The sequence below is a fragment of the Hydra vulgaris genome, chromosome 11, assembly GCF_038396675.1.
Source record: "Hydra vulgaris chromosome 11, alternate assembly HydraT2T_AEP".
Classification (NCBI taxonomy): domain Eukaryota; kingdom Metazoa; phylum Cnidaria; class Hydrozoa; order Anthoathecata; family Hydridae; genus Hydra; species Hydra vulgaris.
In genome coordinates, this window is record NC_088930.1 from 44,758,170 (window position 1) to 44,785,980 (window position 27,811).

The following is a 27,811-nucleotide window of genomic DNA, read 5'->3' on the forward strand; positions in this document are numbered from 1 at the left end:
TAAACAATACTTTTTGCTAAAACAAGGAAATGCAAGAAAAGTCTGAAAATTTCAATAGACTGGAGGAGGCAGTAAATCAAAAATTTTGTGGAAATGGCCAAGGCAACAAGTTTTTTTAATAACAAAGTATTTTATACAAATACAAATATTTTTTTTTTTTTAGATTTTACCCTTCTTCGCCAGACTGTGGTTGGTACACTATCTCATATTTTTGTGGTTAAAGAATGTCATGTTTGGCCCCTTCCTCGAACGTTTTTACCAACTGCTGTAACAAATGACCAGTTTGTTAAAAAAGCAAGCATGAGAATAACAGACATTGTTTCACTGGTAATTTTTTTAAAATAATTTTTTGTTATAGGAATTGGAACTAAATAATTAGTAAGTTGTTCAAAAACAGTTTTGGCAAATTCTGATGGTATGATATGGAATAGTGTGGCAGTTAATATGCTCAGTTATATATTACCATTATATATGCAAGTCTCTCGTTAAAATCACACAATATTGTGAATATATATCGTAATCATTCACATAATTGTGTTTACACATCAAAACAAGTAAAAATGGTCTGTAATATAGTGTAATGGTCTGTAAAATATTATAACAGAACTTAAATTATAAAATGGTTCAGTTTGTTGATTTGATTTGATTGTGAAACATTGTGTTTTAAATATAGGTTTTTAATCTTTTTTTTTTTTTTTTGTTTTTTTTTTAACATTTATTTATAACATTTTTATAACACTTTTTATAAAATTTATTTGTTCTTTGATTTTTAATATTGCTTTTTATTTTTTAGGAACTGTATGATGATTCAGCCTGTCAACTTTCAATTAAATTTATTGATGAGGTATGTTGAGAGGTAGAATGATAATTATTGATAGGTAGAATGATAATTGTTGATAGGTAAAATGATCATTATAATTATTAATCTTAATTATTGTTATAAAAATAATAATTGTAATTAGTGATGTACTGATTGAACATTTTTAGCTGGCATCGATACCAATGCTGATGGACAAAAAAAGGCTGATACTGTGCCAATACCAATTAATTAAATGACTTAAAATACACCCCATGCTTACTCAAAATTTTCCCCACCTTGGGGTTCTTGGTTGAGTTTAAGCTAGAAATTGTGTAACGATAAAAATATTTGTTTTGAGCAGATGTTAACATCTGATTACTGCCTTATAGAAAACATCCTAGGAAAAAACTTTAAGGGTAAGCAGAAAATTTTTGTAGGCCAGTCTTGCACTTCTTTTTCCTCAATAGGCTGGCATAGATTTAAACCTGCGTTACATCTATATTAGTGATATATCTATATTAGTTATCTATCTATATTAAATATCTATCCATATTAGTGATCTCCCCAATAATCTTACCCTTAAAGTATATTGTAATATATTAAATTGTATAGTTTTGTCTCAAAAATAAAAAAATACCTATATTTTATTTAGAGAGAGAGTTTAGTTTTATGTAACTATTTTTATAAAGCTGGATAAAAATTTTTTTTACAAGTGTTCAGTTAGAAAATGGGTAAATCAATAAAAAAAAGGCTGATGCCAATACTAATACTAATACTAAAACCATTTCTATACCAATTTCTTTATATGTCACTTTACTTCAATGTTTTTTACTTCAATATTTTTTACTTCAATATTTTTTACTTCAATATTTTTTACTTCAATATTTTTTACTTCAATATTTTTTACTTCAATATTTTTTACTTCAATATTTTTTACTTCAATGTTTTTTACTTCAATATTTTTTACTTCAATATTTTTTACTTCAATGTTTTTTTAATAAGTAGTAAAAAATTATTTATTTTAAAATCTAGGTTATTGACATTTTAAGTTTAACAACATTTTTGGTTTCTTACTTTAAAACTTCTTATAATAAACACAGAATGAAGAAACATATTTAGACTTAAAGCAAAATAGAAACATAACCTTAATTATTTATTTCTAAAATAAAATTAAATGTAATATCTTTCTACTTTAGGAAAGTTGTCCCTTTAATATCTTACATGCGCCGACCTAACTGATTACACAAAATTGTTAACAAAAACATAAGTGAAAATATTACTAACACAGATGACAATTCCGTGACATTTCTCCTGGTGATTTTCAAAATTTATAGTTATAATAAAGTTTAGACCCTCCCCCTTACATTAATTTGGTGTCAAAAGTTATTTTAATTAAAAGTAATCAGCATTTTAAATCAAAAGAAGCTTTTACCAAAATAATAAAATGCAAAATAAAATAGTTTATATATTTACTTATGTAATTATATACATACATACATACATACATACATACATACATACATACATACATACATACATACATACATACATACATACATACATACATACATATATATATATATATATATATATATATATATATATATATATATATATATATATATATATATATATATACATATATATATATATATATACATATATATATATACTCAAGTGCTCAATGTTCTTAAAAGAACTGACCAATTATAAATTTGTAGAAAATCACTTAACAAAAATTTTTCTCATTTAACACTAAGCTTCATCAATAAAGACTCATCAGAAATGAATGATCAAATTAATAAAACTTCAATATATACCAAAAATTAAATTACAGGAAGTCGCAATTGTCTTAACTACTGTAAATTTTTACACATTTGTGGAATTTGCTGACACTATTATAAAAAGAATTCTTTAAAAATGATTACTTATGCTTTTTTTTTTTAAAAAAAAATTTAAAAGGGGGATTTAAAGTAACTGTTATTTGAGCTCACATTATCTACAAAGATATATTTCCACAATGGTTTAACACATTATCTACAAAAATATATTTCCACCATGGTCACATTATCTACAAAAAAAGTGGCTTAACAGACTATGGTTAAAATAGTTTATTACCTGACAACTTCTATATTCATTTTAGATTTCTAAAAAAGAATAATAAAAAGTAATAAGATCTACCTAGTTATAAATTACATCGGCTGATTATATGATTAGGTTAAATTATCATATAAAAACATGCTTGAATTTTAAAACTGATTAAGCAGATATACAAATTAATGATGGTATTGAAGAACTCCACCACAAAGTATAAATTGTAAAAGGACATTATATAAGACTATGTGCAAATAAACTCTGTTTAAAAGGCTAATAGGATTTGTAATGCAAGTCATTATTGACTGCAGTATCAAAAAGGTTATAAATACATTAAAGAGCTACAACTATTTATAACACAAATTAGTAAAAACAAAATAATTAACAGTACAAAAAATTCTTTGAAATGTGACCAGGAAATAAAGGTATTCTTACCTTAATTGTGACTAATTAATTTTTTTTTTAACTTTTATTTAATAATCAACATAGTAAATTTCAAATAATTAAAATTTACTAAATTTACTAAATTAAAAATTTACTAAATTAAAACCATATTTTAATAGCAAACAAAGTAAACTAATGGTTAGTTTTAGACAGTTTGTAGAGCACCATTACCACCATTAGATAGATAATAGCATCATTAGATAGATAGATATCACCATTAGATAGATATCACCACTAGATAGATAGTAGCACCATTAGATAGATAGATATCACCATTAGATAGATAGTAGCACCATTAGAAAGATAATAGCACCATTAGATAGATAGATATCACCATTAGATAGATAGTAGTACCATTAGATAGATAATAGCACCATTAGATAGATAGATATCGCCATTAGATAGATAGTAGCACCCTTAGATAGATAATAGCACCATTAGATAGATAGATATCACCATTAGATAGATATTAGCACCATTAGAACTAAAGAAATAAAATAACTAATTTTTTAACAAAAAAAATAAAATAGTTTTAAATTCGTTAACAAAATGTAACAAAACTTATATAATTTGGTGTAATAAATTTCATGTTTAACAGATTTTTTAGGACTTATTCAGAATACATATTTTAAATAAATACTAATTAAATAACTGTCATTAACAAGTTTACAAAAATGCAAGCTCTAGTAATCGTACCTCAAAGTTGTTTGAAAAAAAAAGTAAATAACTTTTTAAAGAATTAAAGTGTATTAAAAAGACTTTTTTTTTGAAAACACCCTGAAAGCTACTCCAATTGGCATGTAGTGCATGCAAGGTGGAGTACAATTGTTAGTTTTTGATTTTATATTTTTTTGAATATTTTTTTTAAGGATAATGAAGAGTGTAGTTGGTTTATATATTCAATGTCTGCTTTTGAATGCAACAATCTGGTTAAGTTTATCAAAACAAGATGGCAGCAACTATTTGCAATAGATCTGACTTGCTACAACCAACCAACTTTCATTGATATTTAGTTTTTATTTTATATTTCAAGATATAATTATAAATTATTATTTTGTAAAAAAAAATCATTTGAAGATTAATTTATGAAATTTCTAAATTTTGATATAATTAAGTTTAATAAATTTATACTTAAGAATCTTTTTCTGTATGCTTGGTGAACTTTGTGAAAAATATTTTTCAGGCAAACTTTTAATGCTAATTACAAATGTTTTTGCTATCACATTTTCAAAACTTCTCTGTGAGATCTTTTTATTTTTGTTTTGTTATGTCTCTATGAAAATAGTTTTATAGTGTTTGTATATAAAATCTTTTAATTTATTAGCACTTATAAAGTTGTTTTAAAAAAGTTTTTTTTAAGTAGTTTTATAAAGATTATAAAATTTTTAGTAATTTTTTTTAATTTATAGAATAGATCCTTAAATTTGAAGCCACAAAAATCAAATATAAAATTGAATTATTTTTACACAATTGTTCAGTCATAAATTTTTCCATATTTAATTTATATGCTACATTGTTTGTAGCATATAGTGATGCTACATTGACTTGATGTACCTGCATTCCTTTGTATCAGCAGGCTATAACATAATTGATATATGTACTGAAGCTTCAGGCATCAGGCTATTTTAGTGTGACATCAGAGGCAATATCTAAACACATATTCATAATTGTAGGTGTCATAGAAATGCCATTTTTTAAGAAATACTTAGTGAGCACGCGTTTTCCTAGGCACATTTTTCCAACCTCTAACGGATGTCCTTATGGTGACACATGACCACTGGGTAGTTAAAGTAAATAAAAAAGCGCTGAAAAATTCATAGCACTAGCACAGTTTTAAATCAAGTTTTTTTTTTTATTATTATTCTGATTCAATCTCAACAAGGCTGCAAGCAACCACTATTAAGTAGGGAGTTACTAGAAAAAAATAATAGATTTATAGAACAAGGAAACGGTTTGACAGAAGAATTGAAAAGTTGAAGGTTGTATGAGTCAGGAAAACATGAAGATGGGAGAGTCTAGCAAGATTGAGTTTTAGTTGATGGAACTAGAGATGATAGCTTCCTTGAGCAGCAACCATGATAGTATTTGTAGAAAAGAGAAAGAGATGTAGAAAATAGTTAAGATGTAGAAGTAAAAGAGATGAAGAAAGTAGAAAGAAAAAGAGAAAGTAGTTGTCAAAACAAGTTTTAATCGAGTTGGATTTTTTATTTGAACAAAAACCACTTTAGATATACAAAACTTTATTACAACTTAACATCTCTGTAACATTCCCAGCGGCATTTGGTCTGCATAAGACTTTTTTTAAACATTCAAAAGATGTTTAAAAAATTTTTTTAACCAAACTTAAAATTCATGAAAAAAACTTAATGTTCATGCTTAGGTCAAAACAGAATGTTTTGCAAAAAATATTCGATAAATGTAGCTTTGGAACAAAGATAGCCCTACAAGCCCTTACCTCCTCTGCCTAAATATGAAGGCAATAAGTTAATAAAATATTTAGTTTTACAATCTTTTTTAATGATTTTAATATGATTTAATATAATAATGATTTATCTATGATTTTTAATTTCTAATTATATTTTATAAAAGTTATGACCATGTAAAATTTACAATCTCTTCATTTTGGTTAAATATGTATGTATGTATGTATGTTTTTATGTATGTATGTATGTATGTTTGTATGTATGTATGTATGTATGTATGTATGTATGTATGTATGTTTGTATGTATGTATGTATGTATGTATGTATGTATGTTTGTATGTATGTATGTATGTATGTTTGTATGTATGTATGTATGTATGTTTGTATGTATGTATGTATGTATGTATGTAAGTATGTATGTGTGTATGTATGTATGTATGTATGTATGTATGTTTGTATGTATGTATGTATGTATGTATGTATGTATGTATGTATGTATGTATGTATGTATGTTTTTATGTATGTATGTATGTTTGTATGTATGTATGTATGTATGTATGTATGTATGTATGTATGTTTGTATGTATGTATGTATGTATGTATGTATGTTTGTATGTATGTATGTATGTATGTTTGTATGTATGTATGTATGTATGTTTGTATGTATGTATGTATGTATGTATGTAAGTATGTATGTGTGTATGTATGTATGTATGTATGTATGTATGTATGTATGTTTGTATGTATGTATGTATGTATGTATGTATGTTTTTATGTATGTATGTATGTATGTTTGTATGTATGTATGTATGTATGTATGTTTGTATGTATGTATGTATGTATGTATGTTTGTATGTATGTATGTATGTATGTTTGTATGTATGTATGTATGTATGTATGTTTGTATGTATGTATGTATGTATGTAAGTATGTATGTGTGTATGTATGTATGTATGTATGTTTGTATGTATGTATGTATGTATGTATAAATATACATAAATTTATTATTGCTCTTTTATTTTAAGAACGTTGTAGAATAAAATTGTTTAAAACTATTCGTATATGCATACATACATCTACATACATACATGCACACCCATGCATGCATGCATACATACATACATACATACATACATACATACATACATACATACATACATACATACATACATACATACATACATACACACATACATACTTACATACATACACACATTATAATCATATAATAAATATTGCATTCAATAGTGTTTAATATTAAATGTTAGTATAATTTTGATAAACACTGAGCAGTTAGTAAGTTACATGAAGTTATGGATCTAAGCACTAGTTTCAATAACTTCAAGTATGAACACTTTCCGATTGTGTGTCCGACTTGTGAAGGTACTGGAAAACGTTACCCAGGTATGTTTAAATTTTTAGTCCATTTCTATTTCTTATTGTTATTAGTTTTGAAATTTTTAATCAAGTATTGCCTTTTTTGTTATAATTGAATTAATGGGTGTCTAAATTTCTTCATTATTTAGATATGAGCAAAGAGATGGTGACATTTATTCCTGTTAAAGATAAAAGATTACGTCCTGCATATATGTAAACTTATTTTTGTTTGTTGTCATTGATAATGATGATGATGATGATCATTATCAACAACAACTACATCATGATGATGATGATAATGATAATGATGATGATAATGATCATGATGATCATGATGATCATGATCATGATGACAAAGATGGCACATTTTTTTATTTTATTTAGTAAACTGAAGATTTTCTTGCTTACCTTTTTTCTTATAAGCATTGGAGGAACTACTATTTATTTCATTTATCCTCGAGATATAAAGTTTTGCATAAATGATTTACCTGACCTCAAAAATTTTACATTTACTTCAAGTAATTCTTCTATGATTTACAAGGTTTGTTTATCTGTTAATTTAAATGTGTTGGATGCTATTTTTAGGGATAAAATATTTCTATATTTTGTGATGTATTTATATTATGATTTTGTGTTTGACAATAATTTTTAGATTGAAAAATTTCGCTTTCTTTTTTACTTAAATTTATTTAAAACATAAATTTTAGTTTGTTTTTTTTGTTAAGTTTTTTAATGTTATTTTTTTGTTTTTAGTTTTTAATTATATTTTGCTTTTCTAGGCTTTCATCTTTTTTAAGAATAACAACTACTATTCGGTCCATATTTACAATGGAACAGTTCAACTTTCATACAATGAGTTTGTTGTTGCTGTGGCTACAATTCCTCCTATGGTTGTTGGTTTAAGGAAGGAAGTAAATGTATGTTTAATATGTGCTCAAGTTAATGTTTGTGATTCATTAAGTTGTTCAACATATTTTACTTAATTTTATCATTATTTTTCTTTTTGTTTTATTACATAGTAATGTTTAATATTTTTAGATGCCAGTTAATTTAGAAGCTGTTTATGATGAAGATGCTGGGAAACATATTAAGTAAGTGTTTTTGTAATATGGTTATTAGGTTTTAAAATTTGGTCAAAATGGGTCAGTTTTTTTTTTTTTAATTTTATGAATTATATTGTCAGTTCAGAGGTAAATAAAAGTATAAGATAATTTTTTGTTTAATGTCCAAATTTATGTTATATGATATATATAAATTTAAAATTTAGTATAGATACGCATTTTGACATAAACTTATTAAAGCAAAGTTATTAACAAGAAATTATTTGATCAAATTTTGACAAAAACCTCTGCTATAACAGTGATCAGGTGCATTTTAAAGCATGAAATTATTCAGAGTTTTAATAAATATATATACGATACTTGCTAAGTTGTTTGTTTTTGCTATTAGGAGCAGATTTATTGGTTACTATTACTGGTATACTCTACTGGTACTAGTATACTCTACTGCTACTGATATACTTTTCAGCTTTCTTGTTGTGATTTCAGTAAAACTGGTAAACTGAAGTTTGGTTTTTAGATGTTTGCTTTGCTTATTCTAATATCACAGTGATTACAACCCCAACAAGGCTGCATAACTGTTGATAACTGTTGAATACTAAAATGCAAATTTATTAAAGGGAAAAAAAAACATTCAAACTATATTCAAATTGCAAAAAAAAAAAATTTTTCATGAATTGCAATATAAATAAATGACAGATCCATATTCAAAAGCTCATCATCCCAATAAAAAACCTACATTAGGCAAGCTTGATAAATGGCTTCTAGAGGAGAGTGCCCGCATAAAGCTTCTAGAAGGCAGGATAACATTCATCAAAAATTAGAATAAAGAACTCAAAAATTGATTGAAAAATAGTATAATAAAAAAACCTGACTTGATCACCAAAGGGTATTAGCAGTAAAGAAAAACTTCAAAAAACCTGAAGTTAACAACAGTAAATTTATCAACACAAGTATCTATTGAGCAACAGCAATGCAAAAAAAAAAACGAGAAAAATTTGTCTTAATTTATGGTGTTCAAATCTCCATAAAAACAAGTAGTTCTGAAATAGCTGTAAATGATAAAATTGAGCTTGACTACATGTTAAACGCCATCAGCAAACATGATCTTAAACTAACATTGGTCACTCTAAAAGCAATAATAAGCCTGGTTCAATTATTGTAGAGCTTCCAGACTCGTCTGCCCGCAACTCACTTCTTGTAGCAGCTCCACAACTTAAATCAAATAAGTTGTATGATAAAGTCTTAATAAATCCAGACTTGACTTAAGCAGAAAGATTATTAGACTTCAAGCTTAGAATAAAACACAATAGATTAAATGCTGCTTTGACTCCAGACTAACCCTTTTGATACCACATTCATAGCAGCAAAATTGTCAAATTTCAAACCAAAATCAAACCAACAGCATGAAAACTTGTGTTGCTGGTATACTAACGCAACATCACTTGTAAATAGATTTGAAGAAATTACATTAGCAATTGATAAATATAAACCTCACATCATTGGAATCACTGAAACATGGTTTAAAGAAGACTCTCTTTCCAATCTAACTATTCATGACAGGACAGAAGCGATAGTAGAAGAGCTGGTTGCTATCTTCATTTCTAAAAACTTAAACTTGGTTACAACAGTTGATATCAAGTTGTCCAATGATAAAGTTGAACACATATGGGTAACTTTACTAATTGGAAAAGAAAAAATATTATTTAAATGCATTTACTTCCGAACAGCAATAGAGATTAATGAGTCTATTTGCGCTGCAAAAAATAAATTAGATAATCAAAGTTACCATTGTGTATTTGTAATGGGAGAGTCTAACTTTTCAAAAATATTATAGGAAAAGAGTTTACCGACTGTTTAATAACACGAGGTCACCAGACTACGCATTTGTAAATACAGCTGAGGATCGTTTTCAAACTCAACATGTTTGCACCCCAACTTTTCAAGTAGAAGATTTCAAGTAGAAGACACTTTTGCAGGAACTCTTGATTTGATTCTTAAAGAACAAAATATTTGGGTCTGCAACCTTCAGTATAATCCAATGCTTACAGACTGTGATAAAGGCCATCTAGTACTGACTTGGATGTTAGTTCTTTCAATAGCTCATAATAGTTCAAGTTCTGAAACAATGGCTAAAATTGCTTTTTGTTTTGTTTTATCTGTGGCGATCTTTTTATTATTACTAATATCCTTAATACTCAATTTCAATGGGTTTTTGTCAAAGAGGATAAAAATCTAATTCCTGAATTTGATGATAAAATTATATCCCTTTCTTAACCAATGGATGAGAGGAAAAAAGCTTCCAGCAAAGTACCAAGTCATTGCAAAAAAGCAAATGCCACTCCTATCTTCAAAAAAGGTAATAAGCTTATGCCAGAAAACTGTAGACCTATTTAACTGACATCAATTATCTGTAGACTATTTGACTCAATAATACACAACGAAATTTTGGACCATTTAATAACGAATAATCTGATTAATATACAACAACATGGATTCTTGCCTGAAACTCATGTATAACAAATTTGTTTGAGACTATCAAGGTCCTATCATGGACTATCAACCTCCTATCAACTTGCATGAAAAACAACAACTCAGCTGAAATCATTTGCCTTGACTTTGTCAAAGCATTTGTCACTGTTGCTCACAAAAGACTTAAATTAAGAAATTATGGTACAGTCGTCCCCCGGTTAACGAACCCCCCTGTTAGCGAACTTTCGGTTAACGAACCGAAAGTTTGCCCAAAATCCTCCCCCGGTTAACGAACCGGAACTCGGTTAACGAACCGGGACCGCCAAATGGCGTGCACACGCGCGTGAAGGTCGGGCGCGCCGTCCAGCATTTTCCCCTCAGTTTTGTGAGTGTCATGGAAGCCTGGGAGGTGAATGGTTGTGCTGGGTGTGCTTTTGTTGTTTCATTTTTTTCTTTTCTTGTTTCACTAATATTTTTCATGCATTTTTGTGCTTTTTTCTGGGCCATCTGCAGCTGCTGGGCCATCTGGAACTGCTCAGAAGAGGGCTGCTGCAATTGACTTGGCGGATGACTCCGACTGAGTTTTCTTTTTTTTTTTGTAAAAATTTGACAAGAAATTTTCTTGTTGATTTTTCTTTCAAGTTCAATTTTCAATTTTTTGGTAAAAAATTTGACAAGGATTTTTCATGTTCAGTTTTTAATTTTTTCGTAAAATTTTGACAAGCATTTTTCAAGTTCAATTCTCAATTTTTTGGTAAAAATTTGACAAGCAATTTTCTTGTTGAATTTTCATTTTTTGATAAGCAATGTTCATGTTCAATTTTTAGTTTTTTCTAAAACTTTGACAAGCAATTTTCATGCACAATTTCAATTTGTTTCAATTTTTAAAAGTGCATAAATCTCAGGTTTCAATCATTTCACCTTTGCCTATTTTATTTATAAAGTTGGACAATTTTTTGAATTTTTTCCCCCATTATTTCGGCAAAATCCACCAATTAAAAATTTTTTAATGGCGGCCTATGGGAAAACGCGTTTCGGTTAACGAACTTTTCGGATAACGAACTAGTTCGTACTCCGAATTAAGTTCGTTAACCGGGGGACGACTGTATTACTAATAATCTTGTAGCATGGATTAAATCATTCTTAGAAAATAGAAAGCAAATAGTAGTACTTACCCAAATTGAGTCCGATTGGAAAGATATTTTTAGTGGTATTCCACAAAGTTCTGTATAAAGTCCAATTTTTTTTGTCAATTATATCAATGACTTACTAAAAAACATAACTAACCAAACACATCTAAATTATTTGCTGATGATACTAAAATCATCAATCAAATTTACAACAACAACACTATACCAGCTCTTCAAGATGACCTTATCAAGGCACTTGAATGGTCAAAAAATGTCTTATCAAGTTTAACTGTAAAAAATGTCATGTAATGCATATTGGGAAAAATAATTCAAAGCACAGTTATTTCATATCCGATTCTAATAATGACAATTTAATAACTTTAGAAAAGTCTATATGTGAAAAAGATCTTAGGTAATTTCTTTCCCAGTGCATAAGTGGAAACAACATAGCTCTGCATCTAAAGCAAATCTAGCACTTAGTTTGATAAAGTGTACCTTTAGTTAAATAGATAAACAGATATTTTAAATTGTTTATGTTACACTTGTCTTAAATGCAATATCACTGTATGGTCTCCTTACCTAAAAGGAGATACATCTGTATTGGAACAAGCACAGAGACCAGCTAATTCTTTCTGTTAAAAACATGACATATGAAGAAAGATTCATAAGTTTAAATTTAATAAAACTTTCAATTTGGCGTTAAAGAAGTGACTTAATACAATATTTTAAAATTAATAATAAAATAGATTATGTAAATCTAACTTTACATGGATATGATTTCTTAGAGAAAATAAATATACAAAATTATCAGATTTAGACACATGGACACAAATTTAAATACCAAGCTGAATTTACTAAAAGTGCTTCTGGACAAAATTATCTCACTAATCGACCAGCAACCGCATGGAACAAATTACTGGTGGAAGTTGTAAATTCTCATAGCTTAAATTAGTTTAAAATCAAACTTGACAAACACCTAGAAAAGAACTGTTAATAAAGCAACTTATATTTTTTGAATGGCTGTTTCAGTGTGTAAATCGCACTAGCTGTATTAATACAGTCACTGCTTTATTAGAAAATAAAACAAATGGAGAAGAAGCAAGCAATGGAATAATCTAAATTAAAAAAATGAAAAAATAATTTTATATTTACTTTAATTTATTTCATATAATTTAATACACACACAAATATATATATTTGTGTGTGTACTAAATAACCTATGCTATAAAATTATAGTCTAGATTATTTAGAAAATACATTTACACATGCATTACACGCATTTTATTTAGGGAGGTCTTAATTATAGTTCTTAGGGCTTAGTTAAATCATATCTGTATTGTTAAATCATATTGTATTAAACCAAAATTGTTGTTGTTGCAATAGTTTATAAAAAACCAATGGACTACAGTTGGTACCATAAACCAGGGTAATTTTGTACCAACTTTGATAAAGAAGATAACTCTTTGAAAAAAAGGAACATTATCCCAAAACTATTTTGATGCTCAAAGTTGCGCATTACTAATGCCATTTAATTAGTAAAATTGTTTATTCATTGTATTCATCAAATCCAAGATTCTATGGAAATAATAAGTTGGTTAATGTTACCCAGCAATGGGGTAACTTTGTTATGGGTAAAAATATATGAAATCATCCAGACCATGACACCCTTACGTCTCAGAATTTGTTTATTTTTACACCACTTGCAGTCCATATCAAAAAAATAATAACTGCGAAAATTTTAGTTAAAAATACCAATGGGTTCCAGAGATATCGTCACTTGAAATAATGCTGACTCAGCATTTTAGTGATTTTCTGAAGCGACTACAAAGCAACTTTGACATACAGTATCTTCATAATGGCTTGGGGAAATTTCCTTAAATTTGGTACTCTAATAGATTTTAACTTGAGAAATCCAAAAATAGCACTCTTAAGACTCGATTATCTCAAGAAATGCCTCATTTATCCAATTTTGTTCAAAATTATTGACTTGTAAATTAGTGATTTTTGGAGGTAAAATGAAGACTGTGGCCCAAAATCCCGAGTAAAAAGTTTAATTGTATATCATTATTTCATATTAGGTCTACTGAAAAAAATCAGATTCATCAATTGTCTCTCTAATACGTGATCAAAATTTGCATTTAAAAATGGTGTCTTTTTAGAAAAATTTAAATTTTGTAACAAAAGCAATTAAAATATTTTTCAAAACATTTATTTTAATAAAACATCAAATAGTGTCATTTATTGACTAGTTTAGGACATTTATAGTCATGGGCCAAGGGAGATACCCTCCCCTCCCACGGGAGGCCCCTACGCCCCTCCCCCAATCTCCCTAGATTTTTTTTTTTTTTTTTTTTTTTTTGCATAAAATGAATAAATAATGCAAAAACATACAATTTAATTTTAATTTTGAAAAAAAAAAAAATTTCATTATTTCAAATTGGTGACTTAAAACCTCCTTTAATATAAAAAACAAACATAAGTTTTGTTTTGTTCTTTTTAAAGGTATTTACTTGTTTGTATTTTCTTAAAGAATTACTTTTAATTTTATAGTTTTTATATTATTTTGTTAGGTAATAAATAATAAAAATAATTAATATGGAGAAATGTGATATTGGAAAAAGTCTTAACATTCATTGCCACAAAACTGGATTTTCAAGAAAACAAGGTTTTGTTCAATTTAAAGATCTTCCTTGTGAAAAACAAGAAGAAATAATATGGCGAGCAAATTTAAAGGAAAAATATAGTTCAATAAGAATTATATGTTGTTATCATGAGCAATTCTATGGAAAATATTTTGAGAGAAAAATTACAAAGTGTTGCAATCCTTTTGGAACACACAAGGAAAGTAAAAAAATTGCTATAAAAGGTAATCTTACCTTATTTACAACAGAATTGATATGGAAATTAAAAGAAAACAATTTATTATTTATAAAATGTTTGATAATTTCAGTTATTTTAACCACATAAAACTAAATTTGTTTTTTAGGTAATATAAAGATTTCCATAGACATGGCAAACTATTTGCAAAAAAATAATGTTTATGTAACCCCAGGTTGGAAATTCTGCAGTAAATGTTACAAAAAAGCAATAGAAACTGATGAAGATTTAAATTCACAGGAGGAATGGGAATCAAAAAGTGAGAAAAAAATTAAGTTAGATACTACTATAGAATTGCTTGGAATTTCACCAGTCAAACTAAAAAGTCTTTCAAAACACAGCAAATTGCCTGTAGCAAAACAAAAGTGTGAGAACACTATTGACAGAGTTGCAAAAATGGTCTCATTAGCATATAATATTAAAGAAACTTTTTTAACAACAGAAATTAACAACAAAAAGCCCCATTTTAAACAACAACATTAACAATGACCATGATCTAGACATTTTAATGTATGAAATAAAAAATAAAATTTCAGAGACTGACTCTTATTGCCATAAGGTGCAAATGTTAACACTCGCACCAAAATCATGGACACGTAAAAAGATATCAAGCTACTTTGAAGTGTCTGAGTATCTTGTTCGAACAGCAAGAAAAGTTAAAAATGAGAATGGAATTCTATCATTACCCAGAAAAAAAACTGGAAACCCACTTTCACCAGAAACAGTTAATTTAGTGATTAACTTTTATCAAAGTGATGAATTTTCAAGAATGATGCCAGGAAAAAAAGATTATGTAAGTATTAAGAAAAACCAACATGTTCAAAAAAGATTATTGCTACTCAATCTTAACGAATTACATGTTGCATTTAAAAAAGACTACCCTAACGTCAAAGTCAGTTTGTCAAAATTTTGTACTCTTAAACCTAAATGGTGTATTACAACTAATGCGTCAGGTACCCACAATGTATGTGTTTGCATACATCACCAAAATACAAAATTTCTCATTGATGCCATTAGGTGGAATAAAAGTTATAAAGATTTCATGGCATTGATTGTTTGCTCTCTTGAAAATGCAGAATGTATGTTGCATCGATGTAACCAATGCCCTGGTATTGAAGTGTTAAAAAGTTTTTTAGTGCAGGAGTTTATGGACCATGAGCATGAAGAAGATGTAGTATTTAAGCAATGGCAGAGTACCGATCGTACAGCACTACTTTCACAGTCATTGCCACTAGATGAATTTAATGATTTATTATGTGACAGCATTGACAACCTTACCACTCATTCATATATTGCAAAAACACAAAGTAGATACTTAAAAAACTGTAAAGAAAATCTTAACCAAAACAAATGCTTAATTTTAGGAGATTTTGCTGAAAACTATCAATATGTTGTTCAGGATGAGGTTCAAAGTTATCACTGGAGCAAAAGTCAATGCTGACTTTATACAATTGTACTTTATTTTATAGGAACAAACTTCTCAAACATAAATCTTTTTGTTACCTTTCAGAAGATGTTGATCATGACACAGGATTTATTTACAAGACTCAGGAAGATATAACTAGATATATCAAAGAAAATCTACCTGATGTATCAAGTGTGAAATACTTTTCCGATGGTTGTGCAGCACAATTTAAAAATTTTAAAAATTTTATCAATCTTTGTCATCACAGTAAAGACTTTGATTTAAATGCTGAATGGGTATTTTTTGCTACCAGTCATGGTAAATCCCCCTGTGATGGTATTGGTGGGACTGTTAAAAGAGTAGTATGTCAAGAAAGTCTAAAACAAATAACTACTGGGCAGATTTTAGATGTTAATTTAATGTACTCCTTTTGTAAAGCCAAGATAAATGGAATTTATTTTAAGTTATTTTCAAAAGAAGAAATTGATCAAACACAAGCACAATTAGAAAAAAGATATTTAGGTGGAAGAACAGTTCCTGGCACAAGGATGTATCATCATTTTATTCCAATTGCTCCAAACACTATAAGTTATAAAAAAATAAGTACTGATGCATGCACTGAAATATTTGATATCATTCCAGTAGATATTTCATTAAATATTAAAAAAATGGATTATATTGCATGTTTTTATGATGGATTTTGGTGGGTAGGGATTGCTGAAGATGTAAGTGAGCTTGATATAAAAGTCAGATTCATGCATCCACATGGACCAGGTAAAAACTTCTTTTGGCCAATGAGAACTGATGAGTGTTGGGTGCTCAATTCTGAAGTTATATGCCTAATTTCTACACCGCGAACAATATCAGGTCGTACATACAACATATCTGATTTAGATTTGAAGAATATAAACTGTTGGTTACAAAAAAAAATTAATTATGTTTAAAATAATTTTGTTTTTATTTTATTTACCTATTTTGCATTTAAAATGTCTTTTATTTTTTTCAAATTCTTGAATTGTAGGCTGAGAAGGAGGGGTGGGGGTTTAAATAAATCACAAATCACTCCCATCTTATTATGTCAATGACTATATTAGCCTAAAACTACATAAAGATATTGATTGTCAAAATGTTTTAAAAACGTTTTAATATCTTTGGTTTTAAAATTTATGACTTAAAATCGTAAAAAGATCTTTGAAATAAGAGGTAAGTATTTATCAATTTGAAGTAACGCAAATAAACTGTTTCTCAAACTTAAACTGAAAAAATATGTTTTTAAAATGTATTTTAACAATCAACTATTATTTATTCATTTTATGTAAAACAAAAAAAAATTAAAAATCTAGGGAGATGGGGGGCGGCGTAAGGCCTTCCATGGGAGGGGAGGGCGTTTTCCTTGGCCCATGGCTATAAATATCCTAAACTAGTCAATAAATAACACTATTTGATGTTTTATTCAAATAAATTTTTTACAAAATATTTTAATTGCTTTTGTTACAAAATTTAAATTTTTCTAAAAAGACACCATTTTTAAATGCAAATTTTGATCACGTATTAGAGAGACAATTGATGAATCTGATTTTTTTCAGTAGACCTAAGATGAAATAATGATATACAATTAAACTTTTTACTTGGGATTTTGCGCCACAGTCTTCATTTTACCTCCAAAAATCACTAATTTACAAGTCAATAATTTTGAACAAAATTGGATAAATGAGGCATTTCTTGAGATAATCGAGTCTTAAGAGTGCTATTTTTGGATTTCTCAAGTTAAAATCTATTAGAGTACCAAATTTAAGGAAATTTCCCCAAGCCATTATGAAGATACTGTATGTCAAAGTTGCTTTGTAGTCGCTTCAGAAAATCACTAAAACGCTGAGTCAGCATTATTTCAAGTGACGATATCTCTGGAACCCATTGGTATTTTTAACTAAAATTTTCGCAGTTATTATTTTTTTGATATGGACTGCAAGTGGTGTAAAAATAAACAAATTCTGAGACGTAAGGGTGTCGAAAATTATTATTTTTGGATGATTTCATATTTTTACCCTTATAGTAGATTGTTTTTTTAGTAAGTTTTAGCAAAGAATGCAACATCAAGAGGTTGAAGCAAATGGGTTGAGTTGGGCAGAAGGCATATGAATCTAATAATATGTTTTTCACAAGAATGAATAACTTTATGACTTAAATGGGAAGAGAGAGTCACTTATTAACACTTTTTTCCTAAATTGTTTCTTATTGCATGGCAATAATGTTCGAAAAAGTAACTTCATCAAACTAGCCAGATTGGGTTCTATTAAAGCGAGAATTTTTTGGATCATGTTTTATCCATAAACCGTATAAATGTGTGTTTTTAAAACTGTGTATAGTGGAAGAATTTCTTCAACACTATTTCCACAAAACATTACAGAGAAACAAGTCTTACTGCTATTCATTATTCTCTCAGAGTACTTAGTTCTACGTTTCATAACAACTTTTTTATTTCCAGGGTCATCACGCAAATTTGTTTCATCATAATTCCAAATGTTACAAGGTGGAATTCCTTCAAGCTCAAGTCTAATATTGTTAAAAATAAATTTTTAATTGTTCTTTGTTTATAGCTGCACATTTTCTTTTAATATTTGATGCAACACACTGGGTTAACTGTGAACGTTTCATAAAACTTGAGACCCAATCATTACCAGGAACATTGTTTTTAAATATTTTTACAGTACAATTTTGCGATTTTAAATAACCAGCTACTAACATTTTAACATTAAGTTTATTTAATGGAAATCCCCAATCACACACACAACGTTGATTCTAGATGAAAATAACAGCTCCTCATTATAAGTAAACATGGTTTGTGCACCAGTGCATTTTTTATGCTTTGACTTCATTTTATTATATATAGTGCTTCTTGGTATATTAAACCTTTTTGAGACTTGATGAACAGACATACCTTCATTATTTGCACCCATACACTCTTTCAAAAGAATGGTATTAGAACAAGTGTTGTATGCACGTTTTCCAACACTATGCTTGTTATATTTACAAGGCATTATGCTTTAAACAAAAGTAAATATAAACAACACAAGCAAACTGCAATGTAGTAATTTATTAAACTATTGTATAATTTTATTAAATTGCAATTAAATTTAAAACTAAGAGTCTATAAATTTTGATTTTGCTATAAAGTTAATAAAATTATGATTTAGCAACAACAACAAATAGTTTAACAAGAAAATATACTTTTTTTAAAATCCTAAAATACATTCAACCTAAAAACTGTTTTTCAAAATAAATTATTTGGATAACATGCTTCAAAAAAAGATTCTAGTTATAATAAATAAAAATCAGACTACTTTAAAATGAATATTATTTACTTGGCCAAAGTTACCCCAAAAGAGTATAAACCTACTTTGACCACCCTGTAAAAAAAACCAGAATGTTGTTACTTGAGCCAAAAACATTTCGCTTAATTTTATCTGAACGTTTGTCTTTAAAAAAGAAGAAAAACTGAGTTATTTGCTATCATTTTTATCTTTGCCTAGACAACATTTTGTTTTACAGTTTTTGATTGTGTTTTACCAAGATGTAGTTTTCATTCTTTTTCACTTATAGTAAAGAGCATTTGCAACAAATTTCACATCAAAATTTAAGCAAGAAAGATTGCTTTTACAAATAAAACAAAAATAGTAAAACGTTACTTAACTGTTTAAAAGTTACAGATGTTTAATTAAAATCTTTCAAAATGGCTAAAGTTACCCCGGTTTACAGTAGATGTTTAATTATCATTTGGGGCATTAATGAATGTCTAATAGGTGTCTTTTTTATGTTACAAAACTTTTTCAAGTTGCTTTTGAGATTATACTTGCAAAAGTTCACCTTTTACATCTTTTATAATCTCAAAAAAACACTCAAAAATATCATTTAAATCTGTTCATAAAAATGATTAATACTAATGAGTATCAGTTATTGTAAATAATGAATATTTACATAATTATTAAGTAAAACATTTATAACTTGTTAATATGACCAATTTCAAAAGTTTTCTTCCGTAAGTGACTATTTGATTATTAAAAAAACATCACTTGACTGAAACATTTTTACTTACCAATGATATATTTGAACTCTTTGATTAACATACACCTTCAGTATTAATGTTACTTGATTAAAGTGCTACATAGTTTGTTTTTTTTTTGTTACTTGATCTAATTGCTGCCTAGTTTGTTTGTTTGTTTTTTTGTTATGTGATCAAAGTGATGCCTAGTTTTTGCTAATTAATAGTGTTGAGTTTATGCTAATCAGTAGTGTTGAGTTTATGCTAATCAATAGTGTCGAGTTTATGCTAATCAATAGTGTCGAGTTTATGCTAATCAATAGTGTTGAGTTTATGCTAATCAATAGTGTCGAGTTTATGCTAATCAATAGTGTCGAGTTTATGCTAATCAATAGTGTTGAGTTTATGCTAATCAATAGTGTCGAGTTTATGCTAATCAATAGTGTCGAGTTTATGCTAATCAATAGTGTTGAGTTTATGCTAATCAATAGTGTCGAGTTTATGCTAATCAATAGTGTCGAGTTTATCAGCAAAAACTATTAGCTAGTTAAATAAGTGTAGTTGAACTACACTTCTCAATTCTCAGTTCTCAAGTGGTTCGAATTATTTTAAGTTAACCATACTCAAAAAGTTAAAATTGGTAACTCATATTCCACAAACTAAAGTGTAAAATATGGAGCACGGCAAGGTACAGCCCTGGGTCCAAAACTCTATAATAGCTTTATGAGACCATATAAGAATATCTGTATATAACCAATGTTAAAATTTTTAGATAATCTTATGATTTATTTGGAAAGTTGAGCAAATGAAAGTTTAAATGAAAATTCGGCGGCTTTAGCCAAATTTTTTTTGAAGACAAAATGGTTTGGAGGTTGCCTCCTGTTGCTTCTGCCTCCCAACTAGCTGTGGTTGCCTAATTGGAGGCAAATTTTTTTGCTCTGGTCACCCGAAATAAAAAAAAAGATTTTCATGTTTACTTTTAAGTTAACGAGCAATTTATGTGCAAATCAAAATATTGACAAAATATTGACAGTTTAGCATCAAAGTTGCATTTTATAGTGCCAAATTATGTGCAAAAGTTTAGTATCAAAGTTGCATTTTATAGTGCCAAATTTAAATTCCGGTGTAGTATGAGATTTTTATTACTACCTTTTTTATTACATATTTATTCAAAAGTAAAAGTTTTGTATTAACTTTTTACTGTGATTTTTACTCCCCGCGTAAAAATGTATTTTTACTCCCCACATAAAAATGTATTTTTACTTCCCACATAAAAATGTATTTTGCAACCTTGTTGTACTTTTTCAATGCCATCAACTCATACTGAAGCATCGCACTAATAATTGTATTGATAAAAAACTTAATCAGGTAATCAGGTTGAAAAAAAATACAGTCTTAAGTATATTTTATTATTTATTGACTGAAATTTTTTTTTTTTTTGTTATCTGACTGCGAATGAAACTTGTAATATATTGTAAATATTCTGATATATGGTTTATTTAACTGTGTCATATTCATAACTGCATACAATTGTAAGCACAAAAATTTAATTGTTTATAAATAATATTATAGTGATATTGTTATTATATGTGATGCATTTTATTCAAACTTTTATCAATTACAGTCATTTGTTTATCAATTACAGTCATTTGTTTATCAATTACAGTCATTTGTTTATCAGTTACAGTCATTTGTTTATCAGTTACAGTCATTTGTTTATCAGTTACAGTCATTTGTTTATTAATTACAGTCATTTGTTTATCAATTACAGCCATTTGTTTATAGTTTAAGAAAACATCATTTATCACAAGTAATATGATGGATTTTTTTTAAAAAGTTTTTTCTGAGAATTTGTTAATGATGGTTTAAGCTTTATGTAGTGTAGAATGCAAAACAGAGTTAAAGAATTATAAACTTTATGATAAAACAATTTTTATACTAGCATTTTTTTTAGATGTGATCACTGTCTAAGCTATTCATCATTATATTGATCACTGTATAAGCTAATATTTAATAAATCTAATAAAGATAAAATCTAAGAAATGGGAATGTCTTAATAAACCAGAGGGTCGAAATTTTAAAAGTAAACCAAAAAAACAACAAAAACACCAAACTAAATGGTTGCAGCAAATAAAATTAACAGTAAAAAAAATCAATAAAGAACAAATCTGAATTAACGATGTTATCCTTTGATGTCAACTCCTTTTACCATAACTTTTATAAACTTTTAATGTAACCTTTTATATATATATATATATATATATATATATATATATATATATATATATATATATATACATATATATATATATATATATATATATATATATATATATATATATATATATATATATATATATATTTCAAAGTAGTTTTTTTTTTGTGTGTTAAAAGTAAACAAAATGCTAATTTTGAAAATAAAATTTTTATCGAATTAAAATTTTTTTTTTCAAAAATAAAAAAAATGTGCCTTAAAAGTTAAAATATATTATGTTTTTATAATTTTTTAAATTTGTCTATAATAATTCAATAATGTTCTTTGTTTCTACAAAGAGTTAAGTCATAAACTTAAACAACATTAAACGAAATTTAAATTTTTAAATGGCTTTATAAGCATGTTAATAATTATTACAAGAATAATTATAATTATTCTTGATAATAAACTTCTTGAAAAAATAGAATAATAATAACAGAAAATAATTTTCTGAAGTAGTTGTAACTTGTAAAATTTTTAAATAATTAGTTATGGGAAATAATAATAAAAATATAAACAATAAATAAATTAGTTATGGGAAATAAGGAAAACAGAAAAAGTAAGAAAAGACAACTAAAATAATTGTTTCAAAATTGTATTCAATTGGTGTAAACAAAATTTGAGTTATAAACAAAGATGATCATGATATATGACTTTTTTTTTAAATTTTTAATTTTTATTTTTAAATGCATTTTCAACAGCTGAAACTAATTTTAAAAATTTACTTTTGTTGTCACATTTGTGAAAGATTTGCACATGAAAAATTTTCCTTTAAAATTAAAATATGCTTATTGTAATAACAGTGAAACTTCTTTACGTCTAAAATAATAAATCATGAAAAGTTTGGAAATTAACTCCATAAGCTTTACATGTGCAGTCTAATAGCATATCATGAAATAAGATGTTTGACATATAGTAAGATGATGTAACATAAGATGTATATAGCATAAGTGTCTATAAAAAATTATAGACACTTATGTTATATCAACAGGTTCTATGTAAGCAGTTGGGGATTTGAAATATTTTCTTCAGTATTAAAATACAGCTTTGCTATGCTAAAGTGATGCCTTTTATAAAGTTTGTTGAGTTAGAACATCCAGAGATCCCTTGATTCTAGGAGAATTAGAATGACTTTGTCATTATAATTAGAATGACTTTGTCATTATCAAAAAAAAACAAATAATGTTGGCTAGTGAAGAAAAATAGTAAGATATCAAATATTGAAAAAAATTTTGGAAAAGGACATTTGGCTGATAAACCCATTAACACATTTTAAAATAAGTTTTTAAAAGTTAAATTAGCCTGGCAATTTAAAAAAAGGCAAAAAACTTTATCATCTCTGAACAAAGGTTGTTTGACAAAGAGCAGAAACAAAGGTCAAATGTATTGTTGGCCAGTTTTGATGTTTTTTAATGAGAAATTGTTTTAGTTTATAACTGTTTTTGTTCTTATTTGAGTTCTTTTTCTCAGTTTTGAATATTTCTCAAAACTAGAACATGAATATCTCAAAAATTATTTTCAATTTTTATTTCTTCTATTTTTCAATTTTTATTTCTTCAATTTTTATTTCTCATACACTTTTTCCTTTTTTTATTTGAAGTTTTTTTAGTTTATTCATTGATATTGTAAAAAGGGTTGTACAATGAAAAGTCTTTTTTATATTGGTCAGAATATTTTACTTACCCCATGGACTATTTTTTTTTTTACAATTACAAGTGAAAAATATATGAAAGTTTTTGTATGTGCTATGCCTAAGTGTTGTGTCACTTCTTGCTTATCTAATTATGACAAAATTAGTAAGAACGCATCTGTTTATTAATTACTAAAAGACAAAGATGAATGTTTAAATGTTTTTCTGCAATTTCAAGAGGTTATTACTCATTCAAAATATTCTGGTCTGCTTTTCTGCTCTGCTAAAATGGTCTACTTTAAACATTGGCCTACAAATATAATTTGATTATGAATAATGGTATGAAATGATAAAATGTACTTCCAACAACAATTTATAACATTAATTAAAGACAAATACCAGCAGCACCAACAAAATCAGGTAAGCTTGTAAGAAAGAAATATACAAGAAGATGAGTTTAATATTTTTAATGAAGCTGACAACTTAGAATTTAGTGACATTGTAATGAAGGTTAAAACTGAACAACTACCAGTTTTAAGTTACAAGTTATTATTGTTCAAGCCTTAGATTATATGGTCGTATCTTGAGCATTATGTTATATGTATTCTCGAGCATTATCTATTATTTATTCACAAGCATTATCTATTATGTATTCTCGAGCATTATTTGTTATTATTATTGTTGTTATTATTGCTATTATTATTATTATTATTATTATTATTATTATTATTATTATTATTATTATTGTTATGTATCTCAAGCATCATCTGTTATGTATTCTCGAGCATTATCTATTATATATCTCAAGCATTATGTATATGGCTGTATCTCGAGCATTATGCATTTAAGAAATGATTTTCAACTAATGTAAAATCTTTAACAAAATTGAGCTTAATAACAGCTAAACTTGATACTGTATCTTTAATATCCAAAATATTTTACAGTTTGGAATGCATGCTGTGTTCATGCATTATAATGGTTGCTGCGCTATACATTAAAGCAACTGTTACATTCCATGGTCGAAATTTTATGTTCATGCTTAGGATAACCCAGAGAAGCTTGCAAGAACACTTCTTGTTGTAATGGTTAAATGTTTATTTGCAAGACATTTATTGTCAGTATGCTATCGGTTTGGGTTCTAATTTTCACTATAGTGTTGTTGCTAATGTAATTGAATCTATTGAACAGAACAGTAGAAAAGTTACTTCTATGATTTGCGATAATTAATATTTTAATTATGATATCACTACTAATTAGCTCTAGAGAACTAAAACAAATGAAAAACTGAAAAGATAAAAGAGATTAAATTTCAATTTTGTTAAGCTGAGAAGTTGCTGATCGGAAGATATTGAGAAACTGAGATTGTTAGAATTAAACTCACTTATCACATTATCTCGATTAAATGAGTTATTCATTTCTCCAAACCCTTTAGAAAGGCAAAATTTGAAAATTGTAATGCGTGTTTTTTATAAACAAACCCTGACAACTTTGAAAATAAACTTAGTTATAAATTAGAAGTGATGTAAAGGTACTGTTGCTTTTATGCAAATTTTTATTAATGCGTGAATAATCATGAATGTATGATGAATGCCTGATGATGTAAGATTGGGGTATTCTTTTCGAAAATGCTGAAGATAATGGGCCAAGTGCTAAAAATCAAACCTACAACATCAAAATTAGCAGAAATGTGCAAAAAATGGTAACAGTAGAATAAAAGTTTTAGACAACAGCAGATATTAACATTAACTTCGGTATTAACATTTGGTATCTCCCACATTAACATGTGATATCTCATACATTAAGAGGTTTAATAGACTTAACTAGCTTTTTACTTAAAACTAGTCATTAATTCATTATGCTTGATCATTTTTTCATCAATTCTTTAGAGAAAGCTTTTGGTAAATTAAAGCAGGGTGATGTTGGTGCTGTTGAGAAAATGCATATTCACCATGCTTTATTACTACTAAGGTTTGATGCAGACTTTTCTGATTGCTTAAAGCATCATTCTTGTGATGGAAGGCGATGTTTAAAACTTCTTGGTTATGTATTGTGTCAGTGGTGTTTCTCTGTTACATTTTGTTTGTGAAACTTATAAAATTTATGAAACTAAATTTTTCTATTATGGTTTATCGAAAATCACTACCTAAATATTTTAATTTGATTAATAAAATTTATTTCTATAATGCTCTTCTAAAAGTAAATTTTTGTAATAGAATTTAATATACTTAAACTATACAAAACTCTGCGTTCTAAGAAAGAACCTGCACAAAAAGTGTTAAAGCTGCAATAACAATAAGAATTAATAATTTTTTTTTGTAGTTGCAGTAAATAGCATGAAATATTTATAATGTAATTTTTTTTGCCAAAAAAAAAGGTATTATCTTTCCGTTTGTTTTGGTTGCAAGGCTTGTTGTAAATTAGCTTTGGGGTTGTAGCACCACTTTAATAGAATTTTTATATTTAAAGGTTTAATATTTGTATTTTACAGAATAATTATTTTTGCTTTGTAGATTTATTTTACCATTTTTTTAGCAAAGTTTGTTATAACAACCGAAGTTTTTTTGGGCAAGACATTCAGTAAGTCTAGTTTTTTATTTTTAATTTCAAAGGTTTTGAACACGCTGCAAAGTTATATTTTAATTTTAGAATGTCGGCTGCTTATTCCAGTTGGATACATTCTGATCACATATCGGGGGAGAATTTCTACTTTTATGTTGATTGCAGTTATTTGATATTTCCCATGCCTACTAAAAATCCGGTGAAAAATTGATATTAGATTTGTAAATAATCGTAAATGTAAATAAGCGTTTTAGAAAAATATAAGTTTAATATTTTGTAATAATATTTTAAACACGGAGTTTTTAACGAATATAACTATGAGGTATTTCTTCTTAAATTAATATATTTTTTTATTGTTTAACAGTATATTGATTCTAATTATATTGACTTATTAATGCCTGTTTAAATTTTACGTAATATATGATAGATTCGATTTTTTGTAACTGTGGTTTTTAACGTGAACAAATTTTTATACGAGCGTTCGGATAAAGTTGAATCACATATGAAAATAGTAAGAAAATAAAATCGGTAGAAAAAGAAGTTGAGGACATTAAAACTTTCATGAACAACTTATTGAAGAAAATATTAAGAGCGTCATTATTTCACAGGATAAATGTAATATAATAAGCGTTACCCAAAACAATTGAGTCTGCGTTTACTAAATTTACCATCAAATTAAGAGAGATAGAGGAATTATCCCTGCGGAGTAATCTGAAAATCGATGAAACTAAAGAAAGCGAAGGTGAAAGTTAGAATGACAGCGAAACAAAGATAAAAAAAAGTTGAACTTTATATTAATTTTAATTAAGTCTAAAAGATATTAAAATTAAAAGGGCACATAAAACTGGTCATAAAGATAAATAAAGATTCAGTTAGACCTAGAACTATAATCATAAAGCTTCTAGGCTTTAAAGATAAAGTAAATATTTTAAAAAAGACCCCTAACTAATAAGGAAAAAATATCTATATAAATAAATATTTCTGCGTTGAGGCAGTGCAAACTAGGAAAGTGTCAAGAGAATAGATGAAAACGGAACGAGCGGCAGTAAAATTTGCAAGTATTTCTTGCGAAAAATTCATCATACGCAATTGGGCTGCAATAAAAAGTAAAAGTGTAAAATTAAAATATTTAAAATGAACGATAATCTTCTATAATCTATGTTCTAATTACATATTTTATATGTTATATACAATATATATAGTTGTATATTAGGGTGGAGTGAATTTTAGTTTTTTTTACAATTCGTTTA

At 27.1% G+C, this 27,811-nt stretch overlaps 3 protein-coding genes across 4 annotated transcripts in view; all 3 read left to right on the plus strand.

Annotated features, from left to right (window-relative positions):
• Positions 1-4,726, plus strand: part of LOC101234890 (uncharacterized) — a 102,361-nt gene extending 97,635 nt beyond the window's left edge. For both annotated transcript variants that reach the window (XM_065808950.1, XM_065808951.1), the window contains exons 30-32: positions 164-327; positions 794-844; positions 4,207-4,726. In XM_065808950.1, the coding sequence (XP_065665022.1) occupies positions 164-327; positions 794-844; positions 4,207-4,350 (359 nt within the window). In that variant the 3' untranslated portion in view covers positions 4,351-4,726. The remainder of the gene's footprint in view (positions 1-163; positions 328-793; positions 845-4,206) is intronic.
• A 2,249-nt stretch (positions 4,727-6,975) lies between these two features.
• On the plus strand, positions 6,976-26,942 carry LOC100211531 (transmembrane protein 106B). Its single transcript, XM_065808953.1, has 7 exons — positions 6,976-7,164; positions 7,287-7,350; positions 7,522-7,678; positions 7,917-8,054; positions 8,176-8,228; positions 26,535-26,579; positions 26,649-26,942. The coding sequence occupies exons 1-7, from the start codon at positions 7,074-7,076 to the stop codon at positions 26,770-26,772; spliced, it is 672 nt and encodes a 223-aa protein (XP_065665025.1). The 5' UTR covers positions 6,976-7,073; the 3' UTR covers positions 26,773-26,942.
• LOC136086689 (ARL14 effector protein-like) lies at positions 14,393-16,009 on the plus strand. The gene is made up of 2 exons (XM_065808952.1): positions 14,393-14,663; positions 14,784-16,009. Exons 1-2 carry the CDS (start codon positions 14,393-14,395, stop codon positions 15,155-15,157), a joined length of 645 nt encoding a protein of 214 aa, XP_065665024.1. The 3' UTR covers positions 15,158-16,009.
• Positions 26,943-27,811: the final 869 nt, after the last annotated feature.

Excerpts from the sequence above, each read along its gene's own strand:
- LOC100211531 (XM_065808953.1), top strand. The coding sequence starts at position 7,074 with ATGGATCTAAGCACTAGTTTCAATAACTTCAAGTATGAACACTTTCCG. Across the intron at positions 8,229-26,534 it reads GATGCTGGGAAACATATTAA|CAAAGTTTGTTATAACAACC; the intron begins GTAAGTGTTTTT and ends CCATTTTTTTAG. Across the intron at positions 26,580-26,648 it reads TTTTTTGGGCAAGACATTCA|AATGTCGGCTGCTTATTCCA; the intron begins GTAAGTCTAGTT and ends TTTTAATTTTAG.
- LOC136086689 (XM_065808952.1), top strand. The coding sequence starts at position 14,393 with ATGGAGAAATGTGATATTGGAAAAAGTCTTAACATTCATTGCCACAAA. Across the intron at positions 14,664-14,783 it reads TAAAAAAATTGCTATAAAAG|GTAATATAAAGATTTCCATA; the intron begins GTAATCTTACCT and ends TTTGTTTTTTAG.